We start from the raw sequence: 16,913 nt of genomic DNA, 5'->3' as shown, positions 1-16,913 counted from the left end.
TGATGATGATGATGATGATACATGTATATGGGAGTTCAGAAGCAAGTGACGCAAAATTTTACAGACATGGGACTGGAAATGAGGTTTTTCCGAGAAACGCTTTCATTGTTATTAACATTCTAAGATAAATGCTGTTAAATCATTACATTCATGTTTATATTCCCATAAAATCAGGTTACACCAATTTTTTTTTAGATGGAATTAAATCGTTCTTAAAAAGTACTATTTAACTAAACAAATTTTTTTTGTCGTATTATTTATTATATACAGGCGCACTATATTTCTGAATGAACTTTATGCGCTGGAATGCTGGAATATACATATGTGTTTTGGAATTCACTTCTTTATGAATTTTTATAACTATTATGATACTGATAAACATTTTATCGGCAACACTGCGGAACAAAGAGGTGGTCCAAACAACATAAACCAATCTCTTGCAACGTCACCAGTCACGGTACCAGTACCAGTCTCCTCGAAACTTTTGTGAACTGTAAAACGAGAAGTATATTTTCGCATTGTTTTGGTTTACATTTAAGTTTTTGACACATATAGAGAGGTTAAGGTCAATATCGGAAAAAATGGATATTATTTTTTACATTCCCTTTGGGATTGCGATATTATATTTAATATCGGGAATACGCAAACACAAATCATACGTGGGTAGGTATCTACTTTTTAATATCAGTGAGGATTAGCATTTGTATTTATTTTTGTTGTTCAGAATAACTTTTGACAGGGATGAATTAGGTAGCAGCTAAGTGCTTTTCGAAAAGATGATAATTAGACAGTAAACGTTTAAAGAATATCTTAGGATTTGGTAGTTTTTTCAGTTTTCGACATAAAAAAATATAAAAAACGTCATTTCATTATTTTTGATCTTCATCTACAGATAATTGACAAATCGTCCCATAATTTACTTATAATTGATTAGAAAGTTTTATTTATCACAGTACTTGCATTTTGCTTTTTTTTTTCTAAGAGGTAGATTACCCTCTAGGCAATTTTTGGTATTCTAAGTAACTATTTTCCTCCATTATGTTCAAATGACTGTATTATTGGAATTATTCTGCCTGCTCTATTATAGCTTATAATCTTGCATCTTGCTCTAAGTTACAGTTTTGTTGTTTGCTATATATTTATATCTGATTGGCCTTCTTCTCGATTTATATATTTGGGTAAATCTCCAATATTTTTCAAAAAAAAAACTTAAGGATTTTTAAAATAACGGCACACCATTTAAACCGGTTTTTGTTACATATATTATTATTTGATAATGAGGGAAAACTGCGCATGATAAAATTTAATGAAAGCTGGATTCTGTAGAAAATTTTTTTTGTATAAAACCTGTACGGTGTTTGTATATTGCTATCTGGTCACAAATGCCCAATTATCATTAGTTATTTTCTGACCTAACCTTAATAAACAACAAATACTTAAATCTAAGGGCTTACCCTATGGCTTACTCTTATTTTATCTGTCAACTAATGCACTACAACTAACATGCAATGTAGCACTATATATATATATATATATATATATATATATATATATATATATATATATATATATATATATATATACACATTTACACTAACACATTTACACTAACTCAAATGGTTTTTGTCTTCTCTTTAGTTCAGTGTTGTCAAGAAGCTGGATTGCCTCGACATTCACATGACTATGAGGCCTCTGCTCGTGACTTGCTGCTGTTCTCTTGATGATTTCGATCACAGTTTTCATACCCAGGTCCCGGTGGAGGTCGCTGTTACGGATATACCAACGAGTATCAACAATGTTTCTGAGTACTTTGTTTTGAAATCTCTGGATAATATGTAGATTAACAGCTTTGGTACAGCCCCAGAGTTGGCACCCATACACTCATACTGGCTTCAGTACTTGCTTCTAGATGGATAATTTATTATGAATTGATAATGTTGAATTTGTTCGAATCAGCCAATCCAATTTCTTATATCTAATATCAAGCTCTCCTCTTTTCTTTTTGACATGGACTTTTCAGCACAGCCTCGCGACTAGGGTGATGTCCAAGTATTTTGCTGATGTTGCATAAGGAACTTGGGTATCATTTATTCTAAGTGGGAAACTTTCAATTTTTTTATTTGTAAAGTTAATGTGTGCAGATTTAGTCTCATTTAACTTTATACGCCATTTTCTGGTACAGGTTTATTTACTGATAGTTGCAACTTATCAGTCGTTTCTTCACTAGTGTCTCCTATATCACTAGTATAGTTGTATCATCCGCGAAGGTGGCAATAGTGTTTTGTTCTAGCTCTGTAATGTCACACGTATACAATAAGTAAAGCACCGGACCTAATAGACTCCCTTGTGGCACGCGAGCTTAAATCTCTCTTAAGTCGGTGTACACTACTTCTTGTCTTACTTTGAAATATCTATTCGCAATGTACGATTCTAAGATTTCTGAATACTGTTTAGGCATGAACGTTCTTAGTTTATAGTTTAAACCTTCAGACTTTATCAAACGCCTATGCTACCTTCATGAACATTTTTTTTTCAAACTAGTAGAGCAAACTTTTTTTTCTTCTAATGTTTTTTCTATTATATTCGTTCCTCTGTGAACTTGATCTATAGTGGAATGTATGGTGGAGTGATTTGGTATAAGATTTTTTCATATTTTATTTCTATTATTCTTATTTCTCATTTCTCTATTATTGGTTTAAATCTTTTCAATAGAAGTTTTTCAAATAGTTTGGACATCACCGGAAGGAGTGATATTGGTCGATAGTATGTCACTTCATTAGGAGGTTTAGCTGGTTTGGCGATTATAATGACTTTGGCTAGGTTGCAGAGTCTGGGAACATATCTCAATCTGAAAGCAGCATTTATTAGGTGTGTCAATATCCATATCCTGGAGCTTTCTTGGGATTTATATTTTTTTTATCTCTATTAATACTTCTCTAAATGATGTCAACGTTATTGTTTCTTCGGTTTTATTGTTTATCGTTTATTGTTTCTTCCTATCTCAGTTCGTCACCATCATTGTCGTTGGGTTTGAACGTGCTTTTTAAATGACCTGCAAATCATTCTGCTTTCTGTTCGTTACTTTTAGTCCAATTGCCGTTTTTTAACTTGATAGGAGGAAAATGAATAATTAGTCTCTTTATTCTTTTTGTCGCCTTCCATAACGAATAATCTGTGTTCTGGTCAGCTGTTAAATTACTTAAAAAAGAATTAATTGCTGAATTTTTTATATTCTGTATTTCTCTTTTTAGTTTTTGTGTAGCATTATTTAGACTAGTTTTTTTACTATGTGTAAAATTTCTTAATAAAATCTAGTACCTTTGGCATGTAACATGCCATCTTAAGAGCTTCGTCTTATAGGTTACAAATACCTATAAGAGGAAGCTCTGAAGATTGCATGTTACATGCCAAAAGTATCTACTCAGCTGATTTTAATAAAAAAATTTACACAGTATCAAGTGATTTTAAGAACATATACCTGTTGCTAATTTGACCTATATTTTAGAAGAAGTATGTAAAAGTCATACAATTTATTAAATTTTTCAATTAATTACATAATATACTTTTTAATCGACTGTTTTATTCGACTTCATAAGCGTAAACGTATATTAAATAAAATTTTAACTCAAAACTGCGATAATAAGGGTGGTGCCATCTGTTGGAGATCGACAAAACTGAATTTTTCACGCACTGGTAATTATATAATAGGATATGCTAATAATGAACATTTTTTTAGGTATCTCCGCAAAAACGCAGTTACTCTATACTCTAGCAGTTCTTATAAATTTTAACGTTTCCATAGTCTACGTATTGTTGATAGTAATTCCCTCAATTGTGGCTTTTGCTTTAGCCTTTAAGATGAGGGATACGTACGAAAAAGAAGCGGACAGTTTTTGGGCAGAAATTCTTCTTACAGCAGCTTTTATTTTGTCCATTTTCTTCTATCATCATTTCTCGTCCTTTGGGGTAAGTTTAAAGCTATAATTGTTTACAAATAAACGTTTTATGGCAAATAATATAAAAATAAAACACTGAAAAGCACAAAATTGATAAGTTAATTTTTTTCTCAGAAATTAGATCAGGTATATATGTCCTATGGGCAAAGAATTATAGATTTCGCAGGAGACAAAAAATGGTGATAATCAATACAAAATTTCTGCAGAAAAATATCTACAAAGAAACATGAGTTTCTTCAGATATGAAAACAAGAAATCAGATCATCCACGTGTTAGTAGAAGCAATATATGCTTCAGACGTGAGAAGTCACAGAAAGGGCAAAAAGCAATTCCGATCACCTCCTTGTACATATTAAATATAAACAGAAAATTAACGCCAAGGAAATAGATAAAGGTGAAAAAAAAGATCAAATATGCTTCAGATATATTGGCCTCCAATGATGAAAAAAGAGAAATATATGAAATAAATAAATTCTTCTTCTTTTTCTTTCTTCTTGTATGTAGGCTTTAAAGTCTGTTTTTCTTCAATATTAGCCTCCTAAACTGTTTAAATTATCGCACCATTTTTTTCTTGGTCTGCCAATACTTCTTCATCCATTTGGTGACTAATCTCATGCTATTCGTACTATTCTATCCTCTGGCATTCTACTAATGTGTTCGTTCCACTCCTGTTTCCGTTTTGCCAACCATCCATTTATGTCTTTTATATTGCACCCCGTTCTTATGTTTTCGATTCTTTCCCTATCCAACAGAGTTGTCCCTGATATTCGTCGGAGTATTTTCATCTCTGTTGTTTCTAGTAGTTGTCTCGTTTTAGATGTGTCAGGTCTTGTCTCCGCCGTGTATGTTAATATAGGTCTAATTGCTGCTTTATAGATTCTTGTTTTTGTGTCTTGTCTTAGGTATTTGTTCTTCCAGGTTGTGTCATTAAGAGATCCCGCAGCTTTACTTGCTTTTAAGCTTTGTTGTCGTACTTCTTCTTCAACATCTCCGTAACTAGTTATATCTATTCCCAGATATCTAAACCTTGCTTCCTGCTTTATTATTTTCCCATCAATTTCTTTTATACAGTAGGTGTAACATCAACACAGATAAGACCAAATTTATGATAGTATCAAGGAGTCCAATAAATAATGAACAACTAACTCTTGGTGGACAGCAAATAGAGAGAGTGACAAAATATAAATATCTGGGAGCTTACATCAACACAGAATTATATCCAGACCAAGAGATCCGGGTACGAATAGAAATGGCAAGGGCAGCGTTCTTAAAATTCAAACAATTGTTCTGTGACAAAAATCTGAATACTGCGCTGAGACTGAGGTTTGTTGAATGTTACGTCTGGTCGCAACTATTGTACGGGGTAGAAACATGGACACTAAAAGCGCAAATAGTTAAAAAGATTGAAGCCTTTGAACTTTGGATATACCGGAGAATGTTGAGAATTCCATGGACTGCCAGGGTCACCAATGAGGAAGTGCTGAGAAGGATGGGTCGAGACAAAAAATTGTTGAGAACGATAAAAGTACGCAAGACTGCATACCTTGGACACATACTAAGAAATAATAAATATAGTCTTCTGCAGGTCATCATGCAGGGTAGAGGCGATGGCAAAAAGGGAATAGGTAGAAAGAGGAAGTCATGGCTGCGAAATATTCGAGACTGGACAAACATGACTGTAGACGAATTATTCCACGTTGCAAAAGACAGAGAAGCTTTTAAAAATGTGGTCGCCAACCTCCGTTAATGGGGACGGCATAGGAAGAAGAAGTAGGTGTAAGACGTCTTCGACTTGGATGCAATCAAAAGCCTTTGTCAGGTCTATAAAACATAGATATGCTGGTTTATTGTACTCGATGGCCTTCTCTGTGGTTTGTCTTAGTACAAATACGGTGTCTACGCAGGATCTTCCGGATCTGAATCTTTGTTGTTCATCTGATAAAGTTGTTAGTTTATTGATTTTTGTTGTTTAGGACTTTTGTGGTAAACGCGGTGTTCAGTAGATTTATACCTCTATAATTGTTGGGGTCTTCTTTATCTCCTTTCTTGAACATTGGTATCATTATGCTCTTTCTGCTGTTTTGCAGGAAATCATCGAGGAAAAATTCAATGTAGAATCACTATGAAACGACCCCACAAAAGAAATACACCAAAAGAGGCTACCACAGAAGATACAGCTGGAACAAATAGACGACATTGAAGGTATAAACCCGAGCTGGGATAAAATTGAAAAATTAAGAACTGGCATTGAAGAAGCAGCAACAGAAGTTCTAGACAACAATAACATGTACCAATACACACTATGTGGTAACAACAATACACCATGATTCAGACAAAAAATAAAAGAGAATTATAAAGAAGAACGAGAGTAGAAAAGATCAAATACTCTAGAATTCCAAGACACCTATAAAAGAATACGAAATGAAACAAAGCAGTTGATAAGTGGAACAAAAAATGAACATTGGGAACAGTTTACAAAAAGAATGGAAAGCGACTTCTATGGTACACAAAAACAAAATGGGGATTCATAAGAAACCAACGGAAAGAAATGGCAGAATTGAAGGAATACAATAACATATCAGCAAACGAATGGGATAGATACCTGACGGAACTGTTTAAAGGAAAGGAAAATAATTATCAACACAATAATGTACCTGAATTAAGACACCAAATATAAATCAGTTTTCAGGAAGTAGAGATCTCCATAAATTCACTTAAAAACAGAAAGTCACCAGGACCAGACGGAATAACCAACGAACTTCTAAAACACGGAGAAGAAAGTATAACCCTTGAGATGAAATAAACATAAAAAACATAATTAAAAAATAAGTTAATAATAAGTAGACTTCGGCAAAAAATGTAGAAAATATGCGCATAAATATGCACGTGTTTACCCGAAAATATGCAAATATTTTACAAAATATGCATACAAATAAATAAAAAAATCGTAAAATAGTAACAATTTTATTTAAAAAAAAAGTGTACATAACTAAATATTTCCTACTATTCATTAAGATTTACATTATTATTATGGTATTATGGTAACAATAAATGACCAAGTGGTGTTCAAAATTTTCTAACAAAAACTTGTGGCTTCTGTCTGAGTACATATATTTATATATGGAAAAACTTCGTTCAACATCAACTGATGTAACGGGAGCATTTTTCAAACTAACCAAAACATTTGGTTCTAAATTAATTGTTTCCGAAATATTTCCAGCTAGAACACTGACTAGTTCAGAAAGAATATGGTAACCTTTATTTTTTTCCATAGTAGCTTCAAATTTTTTTAAAATATCTTTTCCAATATTACCTCTAACGTTCCGACAACATGACGCAAATTCTTTTATTAATGCTGTACTTTCGAACAATTACAGTTTTGGTGATTCTAACTGAGTAATTGTTTTTTGAACAAAACTAAAATTTGATTTTATAAATGAAAGTTCTTGTTAAAGCAAGTTACTCTGAAAAGTTTGTTTAGAATCCAAAAGAGATTGGGAACTTTCATCTGTTAACGTATCAATTATGTTCTTTATTTTAACAAAATGATCTGCATAAAAATTAGCTGCTTCTAACCATGTTCCCCATCGCGTTAAAATAGGTTATGGTGGAAGAGGAATGTTAGGTAGCATTTCTTTATAAAGGTGAATTCTTATAGGAGATTTAAGAAATACTTTTTGACACTGGATATCATGGTATTTACAAGAGGAAACTTTTTTCGTATTTCCTCTGCAACTCTGTTTAATCCATGCGCTACACAAGTAAATCTGGGAAAAATATTTTTAAATTTTGTCCTGCTTTCACCATATAAGGAGCAGCATCCGATAAAATAAGCAGTAATTTATTAGAAGGAATAGTTGTCGGAAGAAAATAAGTTGCTAATGTTTCTTGTATAAAACGCGAAATTGTTAAAGCATTTGTTTTCTCAAGTTGCTGGCATGAAATAAGATGAGATTTTGGTAAGGTATCTTCTTTAAGAACACCAATCAATAAATGAGCAATATACTTTCCTGAGGAATCAGTGGTTTCGTCTACAGATATGTAAAAATAATTATCTGCAATTTCTTCCTTAATATTAATTAACACCGACAAGTATAGCCCGTTCACATTATTTCTTCTTAGAGACCGATCACTTGGAACATTAAGTTTGCAATATTTTTTTAGAAACGAACTAAAATTTACATTTGCTAATTTTGAAAGCGGTATGTTTGCAGACACTAATGCGCGACACAAGTCTTCATTAAAAGTTTCTTGCTCATCTAATTTTTTTGAAGTAGATTGGAAACATTTAGCCATTGAAGTTTGATGTTTTCCTCCTATTTTTCCTTTTTTTGCAATGTGTGAAGCAGTTCTCACATGTTGGTCTATCTGAAATTTCTTCTCACAAGCTATCTATAAATAAAAATAAAAACCTTTATTTTAACCCAACCTTTAAAATATAAAAATATACAAGGTGTTTTTGGTTAATCAAATAACTGGTTTGGAAAAAAAACACTCGCTAAGTGTTTTAAATGCAGTATTAATCCACAAATTAGTTTTTGTTACTAACCATTAGTACATCATATAACTTATTTTAAAATTCAACAAAAGTTTTTTTTTTTGTTAATTCAATTACAATAAAAATAATTGTGTTTTAGAATAGCTGACTTCATAAAAAAAAGTAAAGGTGAAAAATTTTTCTAAATACACACCATTGTATTGTACCATGGACAATTTTTTCTCACTAAAGGAAGCTATTTTTCATTTAAAAACAACCTACGAGTACTAAATTTCAAGTAAATACGTTTATTGGTTTTAAAGTTATTGTTGTTATTAACTAAAAGAATTTAATTTTTTTTAATTTTAACACCCTGTATCTCGAAAAGTAAATAAGTTTGACCCCTCATTAACTATATCGTTTTGTTCAATTTTTCGAGAAGTATCTACAGTCAAACGTTGTAAGTGTCATTTGGAAACACCCTGTATGTATGAAATATTAGATATTTAATAGAAAATATTAGATACTTACAATTTTGCCACAGACTGAACAGTAGATTTTTCCCATATCCATAGACAGCTCCTTATAAGGTTTAATCCAAGTTGAAGCACTGGTTGTTTTAGGCATTATAAAATCACAATCTTCCTTAATGTTACGCACAACGAGTGTTTACGCTTTGAATATCAAAACAAAAATGATTTACAAATCTGAGCATCAAATTAGAAATGTTTAGGTACCTAATTCAATAAACTGGGAGATTTTGGAAAATCCCTAAATTAGGAACAAAACTATTAGCCGTTTACCTGCTGTTAAGATACAATAAATTGTAGATAGATTTGGGGATTAGATCATAAAATGCAAATGAGCGAACCCTTAGCGATTATCCAATAACTGAATGCCTCAGTGACCGAGACTTTCTAAGAATGTTGAGGGCTACTTAAATTGATCTTCTTTGAAATTGTAAATGTTTTGTACCTGTAGAGATTACGTACTTAGATAATTTCTTGATTAAAATGACTACAAAATTTTATACAAGAATTGAAATAAATTGGTATGTTTAAAAATTTTCAAATACAGTATAAAAATCTGAACTTTTATGCACTTTATGCAAACTTTTATACAAATATGCCAAAATATGAAATATTTGCATAAAATATGCACAATATGCAAAATATGCAATATGCATATTTGCCGAAGTCTAATAATAAGTCAATAAAGCAAATGAAACTAAGTTCAAAAATATTTAAGATGAGTAAGGGGTTTTAAAGAGAAGCAATTATAACAGCTGCAAAAGAATGAGTGGGAGAAAGCAAAAAACCTAAAATTAAACTAAGCTATCTATTCAATCTTCGTCACTCATTCATTTAATATTTTTTCTTGTTGACTGCCTTTTCCATTTAAAATCTCACTAATTTAACTGTTTTTTTCTAGTTTTTAAACAAAGTTTTCGTCCATTTTAAAAAAAAAACTGTAGTTAAAAGATCTTCTCCAGCCAGCAGGAAGTAACCGACATACACAATTTCTTAAATTTCGTTTTAACTTATAATAATTTTTTATTTTTTAGATATTATCTGCTTCTGGAGATTATATAGAAGCAGTAGCATTTATTCCCCAGCTATATATGATCTGGAACAGCAAAAAAACGACCAAACACATGAAAGTATATACCTACCTTTTATTCTTGTATAAGATACTGAACATATTATTGTGCATATACTTCTACTGGTTAATTGGCGAATACAGTATAAGATATTCAGTAGTTTTAATTCTAAGTTTCTTAATTCTGCTCGTTGCTGTAGTAACTGTACGCTCTAAAAGGATAATCCTACACTGCCAAGAGGAAAAGATGGATACTAAAGCTCAAAATATCTTCCTCGTCAGTGCTGGACTAGCACCACCCATTACAACTACCAAACCTGATGCTGTTCCTGATACCAAAATTGAAGTGAACAAGCCATCGTTAGTATAATATTCTTATAAATTACAAATACGAAAATAAATTGAATATGTGAATTATTTTTTTATATACTTTTGTACTTATATACTGAATAAAAGTGAAATATTTACCCTATATTTATCATTCCTGTATCCAATCAAATTATTTCATATTTTTTATCAAAATATAATCAAATATTTTATAATCTAATGAGTTAAATGATGAATGGCGCAAATTTTGACAGTTTTTGAGTCATTGTTGAACGTCCAGGATAATGCCGTTTTAGTCTACATTTAACATTTAAATGCCCTTCACACAGATTTTGCTACCAGATGTCAGAATCTGTTTTGACGAGAATACCACAGTAGATTATCAACCCATATTGTGGCATTGTGGAAATGGATGTCGTAATTCAAGAAAATCAGATTGCAACTAGTACTAGCAAAGAACTTAAGGTGGAGTTCAGAAAGGGGTATCAACAGTTCTTGCTTCAGGAAACTATACGTTTTTCTGATCCTGCGTTATGGACCGTCGTAAAAATGTTTTATTAGCTTTTCCATCTTCCTACCTATTAAAAAGGGATTTCAGTGCAGTTATCATTAAATTGAATAAATTGATTACTAACTAAATTAATTGCAAATGGTTAAAAGTGGAGATTTAGGACTTTACCTTACTATTCATCCATCTCATTAAGTAACAGTAAGCACTTTCTGTGTATTTGTCATAAAATATGGATTAAACTTACATATTTTTATTTTTCAATTATTTGTTCACACAAAAAAAAAATAAAAGAAAAAAAATTAATAAAAAATAAAACAACATTAGGAAGCAACATAGCAGCTAACAGAAACATATTTAAAGGTACCTAGTTAACCTTTCAGTGCTAACGCATGGTCTCACAGACGGAGCTAACCTATTCATACCGATAATTAACGATCCGTTCCGATATTCGCGCTAGGTCATTCAATAGCTTCATATTTTGCCTAACCGTTGTTAGTATTAAAATATTGTTGAATGTAGATACACGGTTCGTTCGTTACACACGATTTCGGTCTCAGAGACGGATGTTAGCTTTTGCGGCTGTACTAAAGGTAAGGATTGTAACTTTTAGCGTTGTATTTTTAGTGAATAAGATATTATTTTTTTACTTTTTAGAAATAGAAATGAACTACGAGGAGGAGCAAAAATATTTGCAGAGACTTCTAGAGGACGTTGATAGTAATGATGAATTGGAATGCAACGATTCTTCGGATAGTTCTGAAGAAGACGAAGTTGAAATACAAAATCTCGATACAGAGAGTGAACAGGATATATCAGAAGCAGAAAATGATATATTTCATGAGGCAGAAGCAGAAAATATTTGCCGGCGAATTTCTATTTTTTTTGGTAAGGATAAAAAAACTAAATGGCGAAAGCATGTTGGTAATAAGCGAGTGCGTACAAGAGCAGACAATTTACTGAGACATTTACCAGGAGTAAAGGGGGATGCTAAGGAGAAATTAATCTTTAGTGATATTTGGGGATCTTTTATAACAGACCAGATGTTGGAACTTATTGTAATAAATACAAATATAAATATTGAACTACATGCTGATCCTTTGAATAGAACCTACAGAAAGACGGATATACTAGAAATAAAAGCACTTATAGGCCTGTTGTACATAGCAGGAAAGTTCAAGAATAACCATCTCAATGCTCGCGACTTGTTTAGAAAAAACGGTACTTCCTTAGAAATATTTCGCCTTACAATGTCATACGAGCGATTCAAATTTTTATTGGCATTTATTCGCTTTGATAATAAACAAACTCGTGCAGAGAGACAAAAAATAGATAAATTAGCTCCTATTCGAAACTTTTTTGAAGACTTCAACACCAATTTGCCAAAACACTACACCATGTCACACTATTGTACAGTTGATGAAAAATTAGAAGCTTTTAGAGGACGCTGTGGGTTCAAAGTTTATATGCCAAAAAAACCAAATAGGTACGGTATAAAAATATACGCCTTGACTGATGCTAAATTAGCTTATACCTCAAATTTAGAAATTTATGTTGGTCAGCAACCACAGGGACCCTACCAGCAAACCACAAAGACTTTGGATTTAGTAGTACGTTTGTGCAGACCTATCTGGGGTACAAATAGAAATGTTACACTTGATAATTTTTTTACCAGTAAGCAGCTAGCTGATACATTATTGGCCAATCATCAGCTCACTATAATTGGAACTCTTCGAAGAAATAGACCAGAACTGCCTTTGGAATTTACGGCGCCTATAAATAGGCCTACTTCTACAAGTATGTTTGCATTTCAAGATAAATGCACTATTGTTTCGTATATTCCAAACCGAAAAAAGTTGTGCTCCTGATGTCAACAATGCATTATGAAGATGATACGTTGGATCCCCAGACTGGTAAGCCTAACATAATAATTGATTACAACGCAACCAAGGGAGGAGTGGACACTATTGACAAGATGTGTGAAAGCTACAATTGTGCAAGATCGACTAATCGCTGGCCCATGGTGATATTTTATGCACTACTGAATATCGCCGGCATAAATTCATATACAATATACAAGTGTAATTCTGCTCGGAGAGCCCAACGCATACCACTTAGAAGAACATTTTTAGAGACAATGGGTATTCAATTGCTTGAACCACATGCCAGACGTAGAGCAATTGCACCAAATATGCCAAGGATGATAAGTATGCGACTCAGAGAAATGTTTGATATTACGTTGAATGTGCAAAATATTGCAAAATCTCATGGTCGTTGTTTTTACTGTGGAAGCCAGAAAAGTCTAAAAACAAAGTACAGTTGTTACTCGTGTAATAAATTTATGTGCTTAGAACACATAAAGGGTATATGTGTGGAATGTTCAGAAAAAGATTGACTTTTTTTAAGTTTAAAGTTACCTCGTATTATTAGAATTTTTTAAGTGTGGTTATTATAAGTGGATAATGTAAGCTTTAGTTTAAAAGCAACTAAGCAAATTTTTTGTTTGTAGTAAGATTTTAGGGTTTTTTTCCCACATTTTAGAATAGTAGCTTGTTTTTGTTAAGTAATTATTTTTGTCAAAATAAATGTTTATAAACAGAATTTTTAAATAAAACTGTATTTATTTTAAATAAAAAAGTATTTAATAAGACCCTTAAAGTAATTAAATTTTAAAAATTGGTAAAATTTACAGTACTAGGGCATGTATAAATATACGGTCCCAGAGACGGACGTTAGTACTTACGTCAAAATAATTCACGTTAGCACTGAAAGGTTAACATTTTTTTTGCACATTGATGACAGCACAATTAACAACATGAATTATTAAAATTATAAAACACAATAAATAACCGGAAGAATAGAGAACCAGCGAACTAATTCTACTATTTAAAAAAGGAAATAAAAAACAGCCAAAAAACTACAGAGGTATAAACTTGTTAAATACTATATGCTAAAACTTACAACTAAAATTTTGTAAGTGCTAAGAAATCAGAGGATAAGTTTAGCAGATGAACAACAGGGTTTTCGTAGTGGAAGATCGTGTACAGATGCAATAATCTGCAAATAACTGAGAAATCACTAGAGTATAATAAACCAGCATGTCTGTGTCTGATTAATCTAAAGAAAGCGTTTGATGGAGTAAGACTCAAAGATCTAATCCATCTTCTGTATAATAGAGAAGTCCCCTTAAATATAAAAATTATCGAAAACATCTACCAAAACAACAAAATTGAAGTCAGAATAGATGGACAACTTACAGAACCTATAGAAATAGGCAGTGGAATAAGACAAAGGTATTCATTGAGCCCCAAGCTCTTCAATTTGATCATGGATAAAATTATCAAAAGCGTTAACAAAGGAAGAGGATACAGAATGGGAAACAAATAAATAAAAATACTCTGTTACGCAGACGATGCAATATTGATAGCCCAAGATGAAGATAGTCTGCAAAGACTGGTTCACAGATTTAACATAAGAGTAACAGAATTTATTATGACAATATTATCTCAAGAAAACTAAAACAATAGTAGTCAGCAAAGAACCAACCAGACGTAAAATAGAAATTGATGGCATCAGTATTGAACAAGTCATGGAAATAGAATACCTGGGAATTACAATGTTTAGCTATGAATACCCAAACAAAGAAGTGCGAGATCAAGTACAAAAAGCAAATAGACTGGCAGGATGCCTTAATAAGACTATATGGCGAAACAGACACATTAACACAGAGATAAAGTCAAGAATTTATAAAGCCAGTGTAAGATCAACAATGACATATGTCTCAGAAATAATACCCGACACAGCCACAATGCAAAGGCTACTGGAAACGGCAGAGATGAGAGTACTGAAAAGAATTACAAAAAATACGCTGAGAGATCAAAATAGAAGTAAAGACATTAGAAGAAAATGTAACGTACTACAGTGTATAAATGAATGGATACAAAATAGAAAAAAAGAATGAATAAGTATTGGATAAGATAACCACATAAGCAAAACTAAGGAGATCCGTGTGGTCAAAATAACATTGCAATCCTTTGTGCCCTCCAAATAAAATTTGGCAGGACCCTGGTCTACCTGGTCTGTCGGCTATACGACCGTTAGCGAAACCTCTGCCCCTACGAGTCCGACACCAAAGCGAAGGTGCCACGCCACGTATGCAAAAATAAACGTTTCGTGGGGCTCCACCTTCCCCGTAGTACCTGTGTTGCGATTACCTCGCCTATCCGTGATCTCGCCCCCGGGCGGATAGGCTAAGCAGGCGGACGAATTTCCACCTTGCACGTAGACAAGTCGCCGCCGAGGATCTCTCCTCTACCACTCTTAGATGTCCCGGTGGGTACGTGCCGGGGCACCCACACCTCGCCTGACACAAGGCCAGGAGAGGTATGTACGGGCCCAGCTCCTTCAACCTCGCTAGGCTCTTTTGGAATGAGAGTAGAGTGGTCCCACGAGAGTCTCGTCTCATATACTAGGAGTGTAGACCGGTGACCATGTCGCACCAATCGGCAAAGAAGTATCGGATGACCGCGCAAACGATGGAGTGACAACCTTCCATAGAGGTATTAACCCGCCAATGAACAAGCCGAATTGCTTATAAAGAGGAAGAAGAAGAAGAAGAATTATAACGACAAAGGAATGCTTTCAACTAAATATTGAAATAATTAAATAAATAACTAATAAATAGTTATTCAATTTGTATAAAAAAATTAGTGTCTTTGAGGAACTGTAACACTTTGGTGTATTCACTTGGATAGTTTAGAAGTTCTGCAATCGATATATTTAAATTATTTTTCCGGGCATGGCTGGTGTACTGTTGGCAGTCCGTTAGTATATGGTTTACAGTGAGGGCACAAATGCACTGTTGATATGTTGGCCCATTTGCAGTCTTCTTATTATCCATGATTCGATTCGATATCTGTGATTCTGCGTATCACAGATATTCCAACGAGCTTACCAAGATTCTAGGATTTACTTTTTAAACTTTGCTAAGGTCTTTGATTAGTTGGATCATTGTTTGGCCAATTGATGAAGTAACCGCTTCTTTAGCAGGGAGATCAATCAGCAGTTTCGTTACCGACAAAGCCAATATGCGATGGAACGCAAGATAAGTGAGACTTTTGTTTCTCGAGCATGAAGAGATTGGTATATGTGTGTACTCTGAACTAGTGGATGATCAGTAAATATTGATTTTAATCAGAATATGGAGGAAAGGTAATCGGTGCAAATTGCTCCATTTTTGAATGAGGTGGAAATGAATTTAATAAAGGTTTGACGGATGCTAAACAGCTCTCTTGTATAAATGCTGCATGATGAGGGCAACCGAGTAAAACTTATAAGATTTTTTATAGTAATAACTGCGCATCCTATACTGCAAGAACTTTTGGAAGCATCAGTGTCTTCATCTTCTTCTTTTTCTTTTTTTGATGTAGACATGAATCTGTCTGTTTTTCAATGTGCCTTCAGTAAGTTGTTCCATCGTTTCGTGGACTTCCTACTGATCATCTTAATATTGGGGAACTGTCCCTTGCCATTTTTACTACTCTATTTGTTGTCGTTCGGCTTATATGATCGTTCCATTCTACTCTTCCATATCTTACCCAGTCCTTGATGTTCTCCACCTTGCTACATCGTATATCTGTACTTCTAGAAGCCTCGGGTGATTGCGGAGTGGATTGAATAGCTCTGCAGTTACCACAGCCGGTCCCAACCCAGATAAAATGTGAAAGGTGATTGGCAAGGTTAGAAACCTACCAATCGTAAAAACAAATACTGCTTCAAGAAACAATAAAGCATCAGTGTAAACAACTAAATCAAAAGGTGTTTGTGTAGTATTTCAAAGAAGTCTTTCTTTATAATATTAAATATAGGTTTCTATTCTAAAATATTCTTGGTGCATCTTTCATCTCTGACTATGGTAACATGTTCTGCCCAGTTGCATTTTAGTGTTTTAATTCTTTTGCCTGCGTCCGTAACATCAGTTTTTATCCCAACTTTTGATTTGAAACTCTGTCTCTGAGGGATATATTCAACATTGACTTCTCCATTG

The 16,913-nt window shown here is 33.1% G+C and overlaps 2 protein-coding genes across 2 annotated transcripts in view; one reads left to right on the top strand and one right to left on the bottom strand.

The window, feature by feature from the left end:
• tow (target of wingless repressor) overlaps positions 1-16,913 on the bottom strand; it is a 552,940-nt gene that overhangs the window by 124,812 nt on the left and 411,215 nt on the right. The gene's annotated exons all lie outside the window — the stretch shown is intronic.
• LOC140433593 (ER lumen protein-retaining receptor erd-2.2-like) lies at positions 428-10,499 on the top strand. The gene is made up of 3 exons (XM_072521576.1): positions 428-663; positions 3,737-3,966; positions 9,998-10,499. The coding sequence occupies exons 1-3, from the start codon at positions 582-584 to the stop codon at positions 10,400-10,402; spliced, it is 717 nt and encodes a 238-aa protein (XP_072377677.1). The 5' UTR covers positions 428-581; the 3' UTR covers positions 10,403-10,499.

The sequence above is a fragment of the Diabrotica undecimpunctata genome, chromosome 2 (genome assembly GCF_040954645.1).
Source record: "Diabrotica undecimpunctata isolate CICGRU chromosome 2, icDiaUnde3, whole genome shotgun sequence".
Lineage (NCBI taxonomy): Eukaryota > Metazoa > Arthropoda > Insecta > Coleoptera > Chrysomelidae > Diabrotica > Diabrotica undecimpunctata.
This window is presented reverse-complemented; position numbering and strand designations above follow the sequence as displayed.